At 41.1% G+C, this 17,984-nt stretch overlaps 1 protein-coding gene across 29 annotated transcripts in view; it reads left to right on the forward strand.

Moving 5' to 3' along the window:
• Positions 1 to 17,984, forward strand: part of KALRN (kalirin RhoGEF kinase) — a 690,517-nt gene that overhangs the window by 375,818 nt on the left and 296,715 nt on the right. For all 29 annotated transcript variants that reach the window (XM_016941792.4, XM_016941796.4, XM_016941798.4 and 26 more), the window contains 2 exons: positions 965 to 1,160; positions 10,326 to 10,492. In XM_016941792.4, the coding sequence (XP_016797281.2) occupies positions 965 to 1,160; positions 10,326 to 10,492 (363 nt within the window). The remainder of the gene's footprint in view (positions 1 to 964; positions 1,161 to 10,325; positions 10,493 to 17,984) is intronic.

The following is a 17,984-nucleotide window of genomic DNA, read 5'->3' on the forward strand; positions in this document are numbered from 1 at the left end:
CACACAAGTGGAATTATCTAGTTCAGTACTTCTGACTTCCTAGTCTGTGGATGATTGCAGAGATTGTAAAGGAAGTGTAGGATTTAGTCTCGATTTGCAGAAAACTGAGAGTAGACCCAGTGAAGTCATGTGAGTTAAGGTGTAGAGAAATGAGCAATTAGCAAGCTGCTATTAAGGCAATGTTTCCATTCATTACATGCTTTAGTATTCATTAGAATCATTAATGCCTTTCAATTAATTAAATCTGCTTGAATTCCTGGAGGTATGCTACACATGTATACTTTGTTTAGTCACTATTTTTAGGTGTCAACGTTTGTAATAGAAGGACAGAATGTTGCACAATAGAACAGAGGAACCAGAGCAGGACCCTTGGGTTTGATGGACACCAGCTCTTTAACTGATTGTGTAACTTTGGGCCATTCACCAGGTTTTTCTAGCCCTCAGTTTCTGTTTTTGAAATACTACTTAATTTCTGAGGACCTCTTTAGTTATGAAAATTGTTACAGCAACAACTGTGGGATGGTAGACAAAGTCTTTGCAGTTAGTAGAAGAACTTTATCCCTCTCTGGCAGGGTAAATAACCCCATCTGTCTGTGTGAGGGTCAACTGCCTCTTCTAGAACATGGACCTGGAGATCTCCACCATGCCTGCATCATTGAGTTATTGTGAGGATTGAACATCAAGGAGTATGCAAAAACTTTATAAGCCATAATTCATAATATGAATGTTTGCTGCTGTTCCTTTGCTGTTGCTATAGGCGTTGAAACACTAGAGAGCACTCTTGGAGCCATGTATTCAAGAGTGCATGGCAATGTTGCTTAAATAGTCTAAGGGTTGAAGAATTCCAAAGCAGAGACGTAACTGAGGGGTGGATTCATGAATAAGGCTTGGAATTGTGAGCCTTAACCTAACAATCTCTCGTGGACCTGGTGAGCCTGTGCTGATGACAGTGGTTCCCTCACAGGTGACAGCAGAGCTAGACGCCTGGAATGAAGACTTGCTTCGGCAGATGAATGACTTCAACACAGAGGACCTAACCCTGGCAGAACAGCGGCTGCAGCGCCACACAGAACGGAAGCTAGCCATGAACAACATGACCTTTGAGGTTATCCAGCAGGGACAGGATCTGCACCAGTACATCATGGAGGTCCAGGCATCAGGTGGGTGACCTCGCTCATTCTCCTGGCAGAGGAGATGATGAAAACAAGCATACCAGCTAGCCTGCAAGGAGCACTGCCACATCGTTTATTCATTTTATTCCTACAGATACAAAGAATAGAGATTTTTACCCACATTTTTTTTAAAAGAAAGGAAACGAGGCCAGGTGTGGTGGTTCATGCCAGTAATCCCAGCATTTTGGAAGGCTGAGGTGAGTGGATCATTTGAGGTCAGGAGTTTGAGAGCAGCCTGGCCAACATGGTGAAACCCCTTCTCTACTAAAAATACAAAAATTATCCAGGTGTGGGGGCAGATGCCTGTAATCCCAGCTACTTGGGAGGCTGAGGCAGGAGAATCGCTTCAACCTGGGAGATGGAGACTGCAGTGAGCTGAGACCGTGCGACTGCACTCCAGCCTGGGCAAGAGTCAGATGAAAAAAAAAAGAAAAGAAACGGAAGCCATGAGAGCTGGAATAGTGCCCAAGGTTGCCCAGTTAGGCTGTGCTGAAGTTGGGAATAGGGCCAGGGTTTCCTGGTCTGCAGACAGAGTGAGAGAATCGATGATGGCAATCAGCACAGATTCCTTTAAAAAATGGTAACCTGGAAAAACAAACCAGAAGCAGTCAGACATTCATATGGATTGTATACACATGTGTAGTTGTTTCCTCTTCTGCTCCCGATCCCTGCTGCCAGCACGCATTCTCCAGCCCTATCCTCTACTCCTAAGCTATCTCCTTGTCTCCAGTTCCTGTTTCTCAGTCTCCTCAATTGTTAATCACTGGTCTTTGGGTGAGTATAAACAGTGATGATAAAAATTTATGACAAGATCATATAATTTTATAACTTCTCAGAAAAACACGGCTGAGTTACTCAGATTTAACTTCTTTTCCTGCTCAAGATTTATTCAAAATTTATCTAACAAATGAGTGAGCCCTTACTATTATACTTCCCACTCCCCAAGTCATCCTTTGATGTTAGAAGGAAAGAGCACCATGGTGATCTTGAGGACCGCTGGTTGAGAAGAAAAGAAGTCACATGGCTGGTCACATCCCAAGGGAGTGCTAGAGCCCAGATCTCTACCTTCCGACCCACTCCACTGCCCTCCTACCGGGGTCCTTGTTGGCTCAGGTTCCTCAGTCTCCAACACGAGGTAGACAGGAGCTAAGGCCATCAACTATAAAACGCAGTTGGGCCATGTCCCTGCTTATCCTGAAGGATATGGAAATCCTGAGATTGTCAGGGGGACCTTAGCAGTCATACTGAACTTTAAAGTACTGTGTTTCTTTCAATGACCTGAAAGAGTAAAGACCAGCATTCAAAGGGACTTCACTCCTGACCAGAGGAGAGACAGTCTAGTAAATTCTGTTCACTTTTGTCAGCATAGTCTGTCCTTGAATTTTCATCTGTGCTGTGAACAGACTGCCTCTGAGACCCAGGCCTGTTTCACAGGTGTGCAGCTGAAACCCAGGCCTATTCACAGGTATGCAGCTAGTGCTCTGTGTAGTCCCAGGAAGGGCTACTCACCTTGCAGTCTGTCTGGGGACTTTTTTTTTTAAATGACAGTGCCCAGGCCCCATGCCCTGATATTCTGATTTAACTATCTGTAAATGGAACTTGGGCAACAGCAAAAAGCTCCTCAGGTGATTCAACTGGGTGGCCAGGGCCAAGAACCACTGCTTTTAATCATGATAATTAAATCACAACATCTGACATCTCTGGAATGACCTAGGACAGTGGCTTTCAAAATGTGATCCCCATGTCAGCAGCATTAGCATCACCTGAGGATGTGTTTGAAATGCGAGTTCAAGGGCTCATACCTGAACTCATTACATCAGAATCCCCTAACATACATGTTTTCTGCGGTTCCTTTGCTGTTGCTATAGGCATTGAAACAGTGCATACTCTTAAAGCCCTGTACACAAGAGTACGTGGCAATGTTGCTTAAATAGTCTAAGGGTCAAAGAATTCCAAGGCAGAGACTGATCTGAGAGGCGGATTCGTGAATAAGGCAGTGTTGCTTAAATAGTCTAAGGGTGAGCAGAGTGTGGCCCAGCAATCTGTGGTTCAATTAACCCTCCAGGTGATTTTGTGCACCACTGACCCAACATGTCGCTACTCAGTGTGGGCCCTGGGCCCAGCAGCACCAGCATCACTTGGGAGCAGATTAGGAATGCAAAATTGCTGGCCTTATCCCAGACTTGTGAATCTGAATGTAGATGTTAACAAAATCTCCAGGTAAATGGTGTGTACATTAAAATCTGGGAGTCAGTGTTCTAGGACACAGACTGTACCTTATTAGGGAAGTAGGGGAAACTGTAATCCTTTCTCTGTGATTGGGAATCTTACCTGGACTCGGGATTTAGCCCCATGGCCTGCCCTCATGGTACTTACTGTAGCTGTCTATGCAGCTACGACTGGGAACCATAAGAGAATGCACACACACCATCTAGCAGAGAGATGGACAGAGAAGCTATGCAGGGATGCTCACCCTTCATCTCTCATGGTAGATGTGTCCAGCAGGAAAAGGAAGCTTGTCTGCCTGGAAACCTGCAGCACTTACTACCGGGGTGCTGATGTGACGCTGGGCAAGCCAATGTCTGTCCCAAGAGCCAAGTATCCATAGTAACAGAAAGACAACTGGGAGTTGAAAGTCCCTGAAGACTGCTTATGACTGAGGTGGGCTGTGCTTGGTGTCCACCTAAACTATGAGGGCTGAGTGGGTGAAAACACCTCAGGCAGATGGGCTGCCCACCCCCACAATATCCTGTTTTAGAAATGAGCTTTGTCAAAAGAGGTTTGGCCTCTTCAGTGCCTCTTACTGAGGCTGGCTGTTCTGCTCCTACCACAGCTAGCTGTTTAGTCTGGCATAGCCCATGAGGCTTTCAAGAGAATGAATCCAGGGGTTTTAGGAATGCTCACTCCCTGTCTATGGCTGAATGCCTGGTTCTGCAGAGGAGGCATCTAACTTACTTCTGGGCTTAGGGAAATGGAGGGTAGATTCACAGCAGAGCTGGAGGGTGGGGATGGGGTAAGGGGTGAGCCCAGGTGGGCCTTGTCCCCCAATGGCTGAGGAATGTAAGACTTCAGAGACACAGGACTGAGGCAATAAATGGCTTGGGGATTTATAGTCTTTGTTTAATGGACTGTATTTGGACTAAAGGTAAAATAAACTGTTGTCTTAGAAAAAGGACAATTAGCAATATTAAAACTTTTGTTGGTATTTAGTCCATGCTAAATAAGGGCTTATGCTTTGATTTTACAGTGGCAAATGGAACTAGGGAATTTTTATATGCTTCTTTTCAAGTGTGAAGTTTATAATATTGAGCCAGGCTCTACTAAATCCCTCTGGTGTGCCTACAACTCTAACCAAAGTAAAAGCCTTTGCTTAACTTAACATCAGGCTCAGGAATAGAGTAAACAGGAGCAATTTCTTAATTTGCTCATTGTTCTTTCCTCACAATGGAATCATCTATTTGAGCCTCAAGTTGGGAGATGGTAGGTTTTGCTGAAAGAAGTTGAGAGAAACATGCTGGCTGAATTCAAGGTCCAGTTCCACCACCAACTAGCAGTCTGATTTTGGAAGTCCCTTTTCTTTCTCTTTAGACTTTAGTTTCTTCCTCTTTAGACTTTAGTTTCTTCTTCTGTCTAGTGTGGCACGCCTTGATTCCTAAGGTTCCCTCCAGTTCTCACTTTCTGTAATTCAGCCTAGCTGCCCTCATCGGCCAGGCCATACTTCTTCTCTCCCATGAAATCTGACCATGCGACTGTTACACTTGACTTTAGGAATAAGACAAGAGCAACGTACCCTATGGATATGTTGTTTTTGTGATTTACAGAAAGCATTAAGTTCTCTCTTTATACAAGGTTTGTAAATGAGAAATCTCTGGAGTTTGTGGCCATGATACTTAAAATTTACCTTGCCTGAGAAGAACCCAACCCCAACGTTTAAAAATAAATAAATTCTTAAAATAAATCAAGTTTTGTGAGGATCACTCTTCTCCTTGAGCATAAAGGCTAGAATACAAAAGAGGAAATCCTGGGTTGAAATCCCGGCCACACGTCTTAGGACCTGAGTGTCCTTGTACATGTTCGCCTGTCTCTCTAAGCCTTGCCTTCCTCTGAAAAGTAGTGATCATCAGAATCCTTACCACATAGGGTCATGTGAGGATGAAGTGGGATAACATGGGAGGATGGAAAGGGTTCAGTGAAGCTTGGCAACTAGTATATTTTGTACTCCTATTCTAGCACATGCTGCATTCTGTTGAAGTTATTTGTATTCCTGTAGTTTTTCCAGCAGCATGAAGGAACAAATTCTTTCTTCCCTCTTTACATTCCCAGCATCTAGCAGAGCCAGTGTCTTGTGCCTAGCAAGTTCTCAATAGTAGTGTTTGCTGAATTAATCGAGAATGAACATCAGTGTGGGTGGAACAGATGTAGGTAAAAATAATGGAGCACAAATAATTTTACTAGTGTCAAAAAGGAAAGAAAAAAATCTGTGGGTTTTTTATTTTTATTTTTTTTTTCAAAATGAGAGCTACTCTGGGGTTAATAGGAATGTGGATCTGAGGGGCTGAGAGGAAGGGAAGAAGAAACCTTGATGTAAAACAATGGTTCTTAACCTGTCGGTAGATTGAGAATCACCTGGGAACTTCTTAAAAATACCAATGTCTGGGCTCCATCCCTCAGGGAGACTTAGTTAATTGGTCTGGAGTGGACCCAGATTTTTTTTAACTTCCCAGGTGATTTTAAGGTACAACCAGGGTTGAGAACACTGATCTAAAAACCTCATTAAAGGACTTTGTGATTTCTGAACTGAGTGTTAGGTAGAGGGAGTGACACAGACAGAGGAATGGAGAGGGGAGAAGAAAAGAAAAGAGAAAAGATGTTCTGTATCTGAGGCTGATACCAATATTTAAAGAACACAAACAGTTTTTTAAAACATGTTACAAGTATGGGCAGCATAGCCAGAAATAGCTAAATCTTACTCTAGACCACAGTCACCTCTCTCCTTGAGGAAATTAAAGTGGTACCCTTATCTGGTAACAAAGGAAAGCAAACTAACGCTTATTATTGTTAGCTGTGGCTTTTAGCCCTAAAGAAACACCAGTGCAGAGCATTCTGCTGAGTGTAGCAGAAGGAGTATCTCTGTTTCCTGTACTGTCTTTTCCAGTGGTTCATAATCTTGGTTGCATGTTGGAATCACACCTGGAGCTTTAAGACTTACTAATGGTCGGGTCCCAGCCGCAGAGATTCTGATGATATTGGTCTGGGGTGTGGTTAGGACATGGTGATTTTTTTTTTTAATTCTCCAGCTGATACTTGGGAGGTTGAGGCAGGAGAATCGCTTGAACCCAGGAGGCAGAGGTTGCAGTGAGCTGAGATCGCACCACTGCACTCCAGCCTGGGCGACACAGCGAAACTCAGTCTAAAAGAAAAAAAAAAATTCTCTGCTGAGTCTGATGTGAGGCAGAGTTGAGAGAAGCAGTCTAACAGCATTAAAGCCACCATTGTTTCTAATGATATATGGTAGGCGAGTACATAAACACCTGTCAGTAAGATTTTATATTTACATTTTGTACAAGCCATTCAATAGTTCCATCAGCAATCAAAAGTGTATTCATTATAATTTCTCTGAGGGAAAGGAAAAAGTGAGAAAATGAATATTTTAAGCCTACTAGATGCCAAGCACTGTATACATTGTATCTCACTTAGTTCTCACAATATCCCTGAGAAGTCCTCTTTGTGATTCCCATTTTACAGACAAGGAAATCCAGGCTCAGAGAGGGTAAGAAGCCCAGAGTCTCACCATTCATAGCATACAGAGCAAACCTAAGCCTGTTCTTCCCCCAAGCTCTCAGGTACTTTCCACCACAGCATATGACCTCAGTTCTCTAAAGAGGCTCGTTTGTTCATTGATTAGGTATTTATTGGGTGATATGAGTGAAGCATTGTGCTAGGGCCTGAAGAGGCAGAGATGGATACGACTGACATGGCTCTGGCGTCAAGAAGCCTGCATTCCTGGAACAACATAGATAAGTTAATAAGGAACCAACCTCAATGGAAGTGTTCTGATTGGAGTATGGGCACAGGAAATTGTGGGGGCACATCAGAAAGAAGTCTCAATAGAACTTTTTAAAAAAGAGCCTGACAAATGATTTCCTCACAAATACATTCCGCTACTTGATGGAAAGAGGAAAAATATCTTTTTGCATTTCTAAGAGCCCCTAAGAAAAACAGATATATCAATAGATTGAGAGCAGTAAAGTCAACACAAGCAAACTCTGCCTGCTGCCGATTGACAGATATTTACCATTTGATGGGCTTTAACTAGGACTCGTGTCAGTGTGTTTGGGGGCAGTGGGAGAGGGGGTAATTTCTATTCTTCTTGGTGTGGCTGGAATAAATCTTCATGTTCCTCCCATTTATTCCATCCACAACATGATGTGTTCCTGAGGCATGCAGAGGTGCAATAAGCACTGTCTTCATCCATTTTATTTCCTGTGTTTTTCTCACATAAAACAACATCAAATGAGATGGATGAAAATGCAGGGACTGAGTCTCAGGACATGCTGGGAGCCTGCTCTGTTTGATGTCCTAAGCAGGTGACTGTCCTCTTTGATAAGTAACATGTGGTGTGGCAGAGGTGAGCCATGAGGCTCACAAAGAAAGACATTTTGCCCAAGCCCAGCATCCTGAACACCAGAGACACATGCAGAATGAATATGAGCTACAACAAATCCGCATCAAGACTGGAAGTGAGAAAGAGCGTCTGCTTCTGCAGATGGATCTTAAATTGCATTTCCAGAAAGTAAAGATAAGGGTCAGGGGTCATCCCACTATGCCAAGCATTGCAGAGGTAGAAATTTTTGTATTCTTACTTTTGATTTCAGTCAAGGAGGTGCTCTAACTCATCCCCTTGGTAATTGAAAATAGTAACTGGAAGGAGTTGGCTGCCAAAAGAACAAGCCGTTCTTTTCTCTGTCTCCCACAGATATTTCAGGAGCTAGGACTTGGAATTATGAAACAGACACAAAAAATAAACATGAAAAGATACTGAAATTATTACCATGTAACACCAGAAAAAAAAGGTGTTCCCACTTTCCCATATTGTCCTTATATAAAACACTATTTTTGCCTCCAGAGATGAATTTCCCTTAGTATGTACAGACTTTCCTTATACTTCCCCAACTATATGTTGCAGGTGTGTTGGTGGTGGCAGTGATGGATTTCTGACGGTGTGAGTTAGAGTGATGGGGAAATCTCCCAAATGGGATTTATTTTTTAGGTAGCCATATGTTGAGATTGGCAGGCTCCTTTGGGTTTGATCCCCATGGAAGTATACTACCTTTTGGTGACTTATCTGCTGGGCTTTTAAGTCTGAACCCCATCATTGGTTAGGATCCTGTTCTTCAGCATCTCAGACAAAAGTGTCAGCATCAGGACCAAACCTGCATTGGGTCTAGATTGTTGGATGAGGAGCCAGGGAAAGGACTTGGACAGAACTAAGAAGCTGCAGAGCCAGGTGGACTCAGGGATCAGAATAAGCAAGTAGTTCAGAGTTAGGATTTTCCTAGATCTAAGGATCTGAACAAGGCCGAATAAGAAATATGTAGACAATCCAAATCAAGAAACAACATGGGTCACAACTTGCAACAAGTCGGAGACAGTTAGAAACCAAGAGGACATGAATGTGAGAAGGCAGAAAGTTGAAAGTTTAAGGTAAGAGTTAGGAGTCAGAAAAGCCACAGGACTAAGGAGCAGTGGTCTATATTTATTGTGTATCATGTACATACAGTAATATGTGTATATGAGAGATATTTTACATGCATGATCTCATTTAATCCCACAAGTTTAGGAGGTAGGTAGCTTATGAGGTAGGTAGGTATGTAAATTCATATTTTACATATGAGCAAAATGAGGCTTCTGAGAGTCTAGGTAATTTGCCCAAAGTCAGGATTCCAACTCAGGACTGTTCCAAAGCTAGTACACTTTCGGGTAGTCTTTGAGAGCCAAGTAAGGAATCAAATTCAAGTTACTAGTAGAGAGAAGGACTTTGGTTACTAAGGCAGTTCCTTTGCTCTCTCTCCGAGTTCGTTCATTTCTGAGGCAGAAATTTATTTGATGAAGGCTACCTTGGGCCTGCTGATGATAATGTGTAAATAGGAGAATTGGCATGGTGAAGAGAGGAAGTGTGTGTTTGCACCTGTGCTCATGAATTAGGAAAAGTATATAGGAAAAGCAAGACAAGGAGGTAAACAAGGAATGGGGCCACAGCTTCTGGCTGGCATATATTGACTCAAGGCTCCCATTGTAGGTCAGATGGTTGACAGTTTATTAATGTTGGGTGGTTTATACATAAACATTGGGAACACTTGTCAGTGACTGGCTGGGCTTACTAATTGTAAATCAGTAGAAAAACATTGAGCAAACTCTCCTTGAGTGGGCACAACTTTAACGTGAAGCTTTTTCTAAATGGATAAGCACTCATTATCCCTGTGGTATTGCTGGGTTGTATTTATTAGGTGTGTTTGCCTGAGTTTTATAAATAATATATGAGAGCTAGCTTATATTTCTAACAGTGCCTTTTTTTAGAGGACCTAAGTAGTTGGCTAATAAAATCACCACTGTCCATGTGCGACACTTGCGGGGAATTTAAAAGGAATTTTTAAAAATCACTATTGTGCAGCTACTCTCATTGGAGTGAACTTACCATCTAATGATAAATTATATCTGACCAGCTAAAAATAAAAGTGTGTCATTGGCCAAAGTACTGAGACAGTCTTTTGGTTTGGTTTTTGATTTTCCAATATGATTTAGAGGCTTGTTTGTGAATATTCTGGGTGTTGGCAAATCCCCCAGCAGGAATTGCTGGGTGCTGTCATGTCTAGGGATGGACCTCTATATAACTCTAATTCCTGTTGATAATAAGGAACTGATCATCCGTTGAATCCTCAGGCAAAGGATCAGTTAATACAAAAGAGATGGCGTAATTTTAGCATCCCAAACAAGGGCGCATTGTGGTGCCCAGTTTCACAGAGGAATATTTAGGGTTTGGGAGGGTATGAATAATGGCTGCTTCCAAATTCCAGTTTTCTTATGCATATTGAAAGGAATGTAGCCTTCACAGTACTAGCTGGTTTTTAATTGTTTCCATTTTTTTAAAATCAGGAATTGAGTTGATCTGTGAAAAAGACATTGATCTGGCAGCCCAGGTGCAAGAGTTATTGGAATTTCTCCATGAGAAGCAGCATGAATTGGAGCTCAATGCGGAGCAGACTCATAAGCGGCTAGAGCAGTGCCTCCAATTACGTCACCTCCAGGCTGAAGTCAAACAGGTAAGCCCAGCCCTTCTTCCTTCAGCCTGGGTTTCTCAGCCAGCTGAGCCTGACCTGGGACCTGCTCCTGGTATGAGGTAAGGCATACAGAGCCACAGGTGCCCCTTTAAGTAACCAGCACTTCGAAAATAGGTAAGTTAAGGACTACTTGTATTCGTTTCTGAAAGCTTGGCTGCGGTAACAAATAGACCCAATGATACAATGGCTCAAACAACAAATGCATGATTTCTCTCTTACAAGACAATCCATTCCAGAGTTGTCCTCAGTCACTCAATCTGTTCTTTCTTTCTATCTTCAGTCCTGTCAAGCAGTCCATGGGAAATATACAAATCTTTTATCAATAAATATATTTAGGATGTAGAGTCAGGTTAATTAATTTGGGGCACTGTGTGCCTGACACATAGTTAATATTCAGTAACTAGTAGCAATTACCATCACTATTTCCAAAGTGTGTATGATTATTATAGGAAAGTTTTCTTGCCATATTAAAGTTGATTTTAAAATGGAAAAATAACTTTTCTGCATGAAGCATTATGCTAGGCATTTTATGCTAGATCTCTAGGAACCTGTGGGAACATACACACAATGACCAATGTTCACATTTTAAAAATAGTACAGGCCAGGCATGGTGGTTCATGCCTGTAGTCCCAACACTTTGGGAGGCCAAGGCAAGAGAGTCACTTGAGGCCAGCAGTTTAAGACCAACCTGGGCAACATGGTGAGACCGCACAAAAAATTCTCAATATTAGCTGAATGTGGTGGCACATGCCTGTGGTCCCAGCTAATTGGGAGGCTAAGGAAGAAGGATCACTTGAGTCCAGGAGTTTGAAGCTGCAGTGAGCTATGAACACATCATTGCACTCCAGCCTGGATGACAGTGCAAGACCCTGTTTCCAAAAAATAAAAATTACAAAAAATACATATATTAAGAACAGACTAAGTGGTAATTGTTTTAATTACCTATTTGTACAAAGGTGGGGGTGAAGAAGTAAAAATATAATAATAGTTCCATTTTGTTGAGTGCTATGGGCCTGTTACACACATCTTCATCAATCCTCACAACCATTCTCTGAAGTAAACTTTATTCTCATTTTATAGATTAGGCCACTGAAGTTTAAGAGGTCAGCAGACCATGAGGAGACCATGAGGAGAGAACACACCACCACTCTCCACAGGTCCCGGAGGGGTTCCCAGCAGGGCAGGTACCACATCACTCCTGTGGTTGCCCCTTTCTGCCCCACTCTACCCAAATCATCCTAAGCAAAAAAACATCTTTCTTTTAAACATTTTTTTTTCTTGTCTATAGCAGCTGCTGGAGCTTTTACCTTTTTTCTTCAGAAAACCATAGCTCAGCATGCTGAAACTTTTGGAATTAAGCCTACTGATTTAGTATGAGAGCCAAAAACATCTTATTTTGTTTAATTGTTGCTTGATTCCTTATATTAAAGGTATTCCTTCCTCTGATGCCTCTGTCTTAGTTATTATGTTGTTATTTATTATAATGAAAAAAACACTGTCTTCTCCACTCCCCATCTCTCCCAATCAGTGCTGAGCCATAGCTCACACATGCCATGCTAAAGATCTGTATTCAGCACAGATTAAATTACTGAGCCCCAAGCAAGGCCGGGTTACAGTGCTGCCCTCCAGATTGTTTCTGCTTAATGACACTGGGATTACACCTGAGTCTCCAGAGAGACATGTTATTTATAAGGACTTGGTGGAAATCCTAGCAGGCCCAGAACAGTAACGAGTATGCAAATTCTGCAACTTAGTAGTTAAGACTGGACCTTCTTTTCATATGAGAAATCCTTTCTCATTTATAATCTCATTTTAAGAGAACATGCCCGTGGGGAGAAGTGGTGTTATGCTTACTTTTCAAATGAGGAAACTAAGGTACCATAGGGTTAGTGCTCCCCGGGGCCTCTTGACTGGTCAGCTGAAACTTCAGCCTAGGCCTCCTAAATCCAAGGTCCTACAGTTTGCCTCTGCTGGCCCCCACTCTTGCCATGTGGTCCCAGGAGAAATAGAAGCCCTCCAACATTATGTGAAGTGAAATGAGCCAGGCACAGAAATACTACATGCATGTGGGAACTAAAAAGGTTGATCTCATAGAAGTGGAGTGTAGAGTAGTGGCTATAAGAGAGAGAGAAGGGTAGAGGGGAGGGGAGGATAAAGAGAGGTTGGTTAATGGGGACAAAATTACAGTTAGAAGGAATATGTTCCAGTGTGGCATAATACAGTAGGGTGACTATAGTTAACAATTTATTGTATATTTCAAAATAGCTAAATGAAAGGAATTTGAATGTTTCCAACACAAATAAATGAGGTGATGGTTATCCCAGTTACAATGTGCACTACACATTGTATATCTGCATCAAAATATCACATGTATCCCATAAATATGTACAATTATGTTTATCAATTCAAAATTTAAAAATAAGAATCCTTCTAGCTGAATGGTCTGAAGTTTTCCTGACCTCAGCAGTACCATGTATGAGAGGATAGGAGCAGGCATGGCCTAAGCTTGATGGAGAGGGTGGCACCTGTCTGAGGTCAGCAGGGCTCCAGCAGGTCATCAAAGTCCTCTGCTGCACCTACTTGGTTATTTCCATCAGTGGAAGGTGGCAGGAATGACCATCTGAACAAAACATAATGGGAAAATCATTCCTATTTGACTTTGAAATGAAATATATAAATTTGCTTTTGTTCCTGGGTTTTAATTTATTTTTCTCCAGTATCAGTGGTAAATTCAACTCCCTAATTCTCTTTTCCTTCGCTGATATTAAAATAGAAATATATTTATTCTCCAACTACACATCCTATATAGGAGGAGACTGGGCTGATGATAAGTATTTTGTTAAATAGGGAAGTAGACTGTCTATATATAAATAATCCGGGGTGGACTAATATCTATATACATTCCCATTTATAATTTCATGAGTGGGAAGACAAAAAAGGAATTCTTTTGTGGGGGTGGGAAGATTCCTTATTTCTACCATGACAAAAATGACACACCGTGGGATTGTCGTTCAAGACTGTACAAAATTGCTCAAATCAGATTCTCAGGAAATCTACCAAGCCCTTTGCAAAGGGCAGTGGCCCTCGAGGTGCCAAGGGACTGCTGCTTGGTTAAGCCACCATGCCTCATTAGACAGACTTGTTTTCCTTGTCAGTGTAGGCTCTTTCCTTAGGGAGCGCTCTGATCCAGTTTCAGAGAAGGCATTTGTGTTTGATGGAAATTGGTGGAGCGGGAAATACTGATTTGGAAGCTGTTGACTCTTGGAAAAAGGGAGTTAATTTAGATGTCAGTATTGATCAGTGATGCTAAATTTAGACAGTAGCTTGAGAGTCTCTTTTGAATATAGTCTCAAAAAAGAAAGAAAAAGGACACTTTAATTGAAATGCCATTAATGGGGGCAGAGAGGGAGAGGACAGTAATAGATTATGATACAACTATGTCATTAGAGCTCATAGATTAAAGGTTTAGATTTGATCATGGCCCATCATAACCTTAAGTTTTACCAAAATTATATTAAACTGAAGTACTGAAAAGAAAGGAAGGCACAGACGTTAGACTAAAAATTATGTTAATGGACTCAGAACAAATGAAATTGATTGATGCAACTTATTTTCTTTCTGAGGGTTTATGTAGGACTTTATATCTAAGATAGATAGCCCAAACACCCCTAGAGAAATGGACCTTGAAGGGAAACCACTCCACTGATTACAGCCCATGGAGCAGATCCCTGAACCACTCAATGCCAAATTACTCTCCAAACCCGAAAGAGTGCTCTGATAGCTACCAGGAAAATTACTACCATGGTGAAGATGACCTCACATCTATTAGATAATTCAGAAAGATTTGAAAGACCTACCTAATGAGCATAAAACTAAATGAATTTCCATATGTATTCCTGCAAAGCAGTGCATTTAGCAGAAAATAAGCTAAAATGGATTTATAAAATGTTGTGTCTCTAAGCTATGAGGAAAGAAGTTATATTTATTTGATTACTAAAGACATTGGCTTAATTTGCTTCTTTGCACCAAATGCTGGCTAAAATTTGCGTATAATCAAGATGGACATTTAGGACAAAGGAGAAAATATTAGCATGTCCTTATTCTCCTGTGGAGAATACTGTGTTCAGTTCTGTTGGCTGAATATAAAAGAGAGGAATTGAAGTAGATCCAAAAGAGGGGCAGCCAACAGGACAAGTACTATCCTTTTGTTTCAAAATGGAGATAATTAAGAGGACATATGGCCACAGTCTATAAAACCATGAAGGATGAACATGTGCAGTCTCATAGACCATGGATTTTTAGAACTAAGGAACACTGGACATATGACAGGCTCCCTGCTACCATCTGAGGAGCTGATTATTTTTCCTGTGGCTAGAGTTGCAGAAACAACTATGCCTTGTCATAAATCATCTACAATAGCGGTCCTTACAGTCAGTTGCCTTGAGTACAACCTCAAAGCTTTGCTGTAGGTATGACCTTGAGAACACAGCCATCTACAGGCGGCTTCCCGGCCTACATGGTTACAAGGCTCAGCCTGCCCAGCTTAAATGGCATCACCATTTGTGGATATCCACATCCACTTACTCAAATCCATTCTCCTGACTTGGGCTTAGCTGAGCTTTCCTGACCTGAAGAAGCAATAGATCTTCATGTACAGTTCCCCCTCAAGCTCAGACTGAGCTGAACTTTTGGCCTAGCTCTTAAGTCCCCAAGTAGTGATATTCTTTCAGTCCTTCATTTCTACTAACTGATTTTCTTGGATACCCTATAGATGTAGGGGCACTCTTTGAGTTTTGAAAGTAGTGTGGAATGTTAGAACTGGAAATTATCTTTAAAGATCATCTAACCTATTAGGTAAATTGTTGCCTAGAATGATTGATCAATGTCAATATTCATTTTACAGTTTGAAAAATGCTTTTACATTAATTATTTTATTTTCTCTTTACCCCATCCTTTATGCAAGGAAAGTGTTCACATTTTACAGATGAGAAAACTGAGCCTTAGGGAGCTTAAATGATGTTTGCAATGTCACACAGCTCAAAATTAGTAGAACCAACATTTTCTCATTTTAATTATGATGTTTCTTAACTTGCACATATTTGTATGCTCACAGAAGAATAACTAGCCAGTTTTATGAACCTGGAAGATTAAAAATACCAGTAATAGAAGATTATACCAACAAGGGTTATCAGTGATCAGAGTAAAAGGATAATGATGACAAAACAGCTAAGGAAGCTACATCACATCAGAATATGCCAGTAAGCTCATACAGATTCTGGAATAAAGCTCTCTTCTCATTAAGAGAGGTATAAATAATCACATCATTATCCAGCTTTTCTACAAACTAAAAATCACCACCAGTACCATCATAATCATCAGACTTTACATTTTACACATTGTTGCATCAACCCTGAAATGCAGAAAGGGAAGGTACAATTATCCTTATTTTACAGATGAGAAAACTGAGACTCAGAGGGGTTAAGTGATTTTGCCAGGTAAGTAAAAAAGCCAGATTTCTGACTCTAAATTTTATGTTATTTCTCTACTATGCCAGTTCTATGTCCAGGACTGACTCATTCCTAGGGTTCAGCCCCACCCTGGAGCTAAGCCATAGATATAAACTACCATGCATTTTTAGCTTCCTAAAACCAAATCTCCCACTTTAAAGTCCTGGAATGCCTTTTTAAACAGCATTTAGTAAATAAAAATGAATAAGGAAGTGATGTTATATAATTTAAAAAGTAGGTACTGAAACCCATGATGTTTCTAAATGGGAAGCTGGTAAGTAGGGATCCCACCATCATAGCTATAACTCATGTTTCCTGTTGGCTGAAACTGGAGAGAAAAATTTTCTAACAAAACTGAAGAGACCCAAAGGGAGTCAAATTGTCCCACAGACATTGATGTGTGATGCACTTGGAGAAGTGGTTTCTCTGACACCCTCAAATGAATCTTCAGACCAAACAAAATGCAGTGAATCATGGCAGAGGGACACTGTGAGCTCCATTTCCCAAAGAGATGAGGCATTTGGGCATGCAGTCTGTGAATGCATGTGCCCAAAGTTACAGGCAATTTTTCAAAATCATTAGCACCTCTAGCCAACCAGCCACAGTCCACCAGTGACAAGAGGGATTTCACGTGAACACTCTGAGCAGTTATTTCCTGTAACTAATTGCTTTACAGATTGGCATCTCATCTACAATCTGCTAGCTTGGCCGTGAATTAACATCTCAATCCAAGTAGCCCAGCTTCAGTGGGATTTATGACCTGATGTTATCTATGCACAATAAGGCATGAGTCATTTTTTGCCCAGGGATGAAATTTGAGAGGTGCCTATGAGTTCTAGAGCATGAGACTGGGCTTGGTACTTTCTAATTGTTCAATGTGAGGAAGTAGAGGGGAGAAAAATATGAAAGCAAATCTGAAACAGATAGTGGTGTCTTCTCCTTTGGCATGAGGTGACAGATGGGTGGTATTTACTGATCTTGAATTTTCAGAATAGCTTTTATTTCTTCTCCAAGAAAACTCTCAGACTCCCTAGTAAAGAAAGTGTTTGGCAATGTTCTGGTGACCAGACACCAGGTAGGTTTTTAGAGCTTAACTCTTCCAGTTGCATTATTTGCTCTGACTTTATTAGCTGGATAATTGCCACATCCCCATTTCACCTAGAACTGTCTAGACAGTGTCAGCTGTTTCTTCTTCTATCCTAATATTCCCTCGTTGAGTTTTCTTTCTCCCAGTGATTGTTAACATCACATAGAAGTTGTATTCAGCCTACCCATGGCCTCTAAATAATTTAAGTCAATTATATTATAGTTACTCCCCTTTTTCTGATGATCCAGAATATGGGTTATTACTTCTATTTTGCTTGTTTTCTTTCTCTTTTCTCCTTTTTTGGGGTTGTTTACCTACTGAGGTTCAAACCTGCCTACTCTTGGTTATTTTGCAAGGTAGAGGAAATTAGACTCACTGCTCAGGTGTGACCTGGGTATTCTCAATTACTTCAAAAACTACACCACACCCATTATATGCAAAGTACTGTGCTAGGTACTATGTGAGACTAAAATACAACTAATATATTGCCCCAGATTTCAGGAAGTTTATGTTCTCAGTGGGGAATGAAACATAGGTTGAAATAAAGAAACCAGGAAGTCTGTGGTGAATACCATAACGGTGGTACATACAAAATGATATGCTTGCACTAGATGAAGAAGAGATTGTTTCTAGCAGGAGAGATTAGGTGCAAAAGATTTCCATAAGTTGTTGTTATTTGAACTGGACCTTATAAAAAAAGAAAAGGATACCAACAGATGGAATTTATTTATTTATACCATCCTATGTTCCAGAAGGAAGTTTAGACATGCATACAGTACAACCACGTTAAGTAATGTTTACACTATGTGGGTGAGGAAATTGGGACAGAGGGGTGACGTGGAGCTGGGAATAAAGCAGGTACATAAAATAAGTACCTTAT

Source organism: Pan troglodytes, chromosome 2, assembly GCF_028858775.2.
Source record: "Pan troglodytes isolate AG18354 chromosome 2, NHGRI_mPanTro3-v2.0_pri, whole genome shotgun sequence".
In the NCBI taxonomy this organism is placed as follows: Eukaryota; Metazoa; Chordata; class Mammalia; order Primates; family Hominidae; genus Pan; species Pan troglodytes.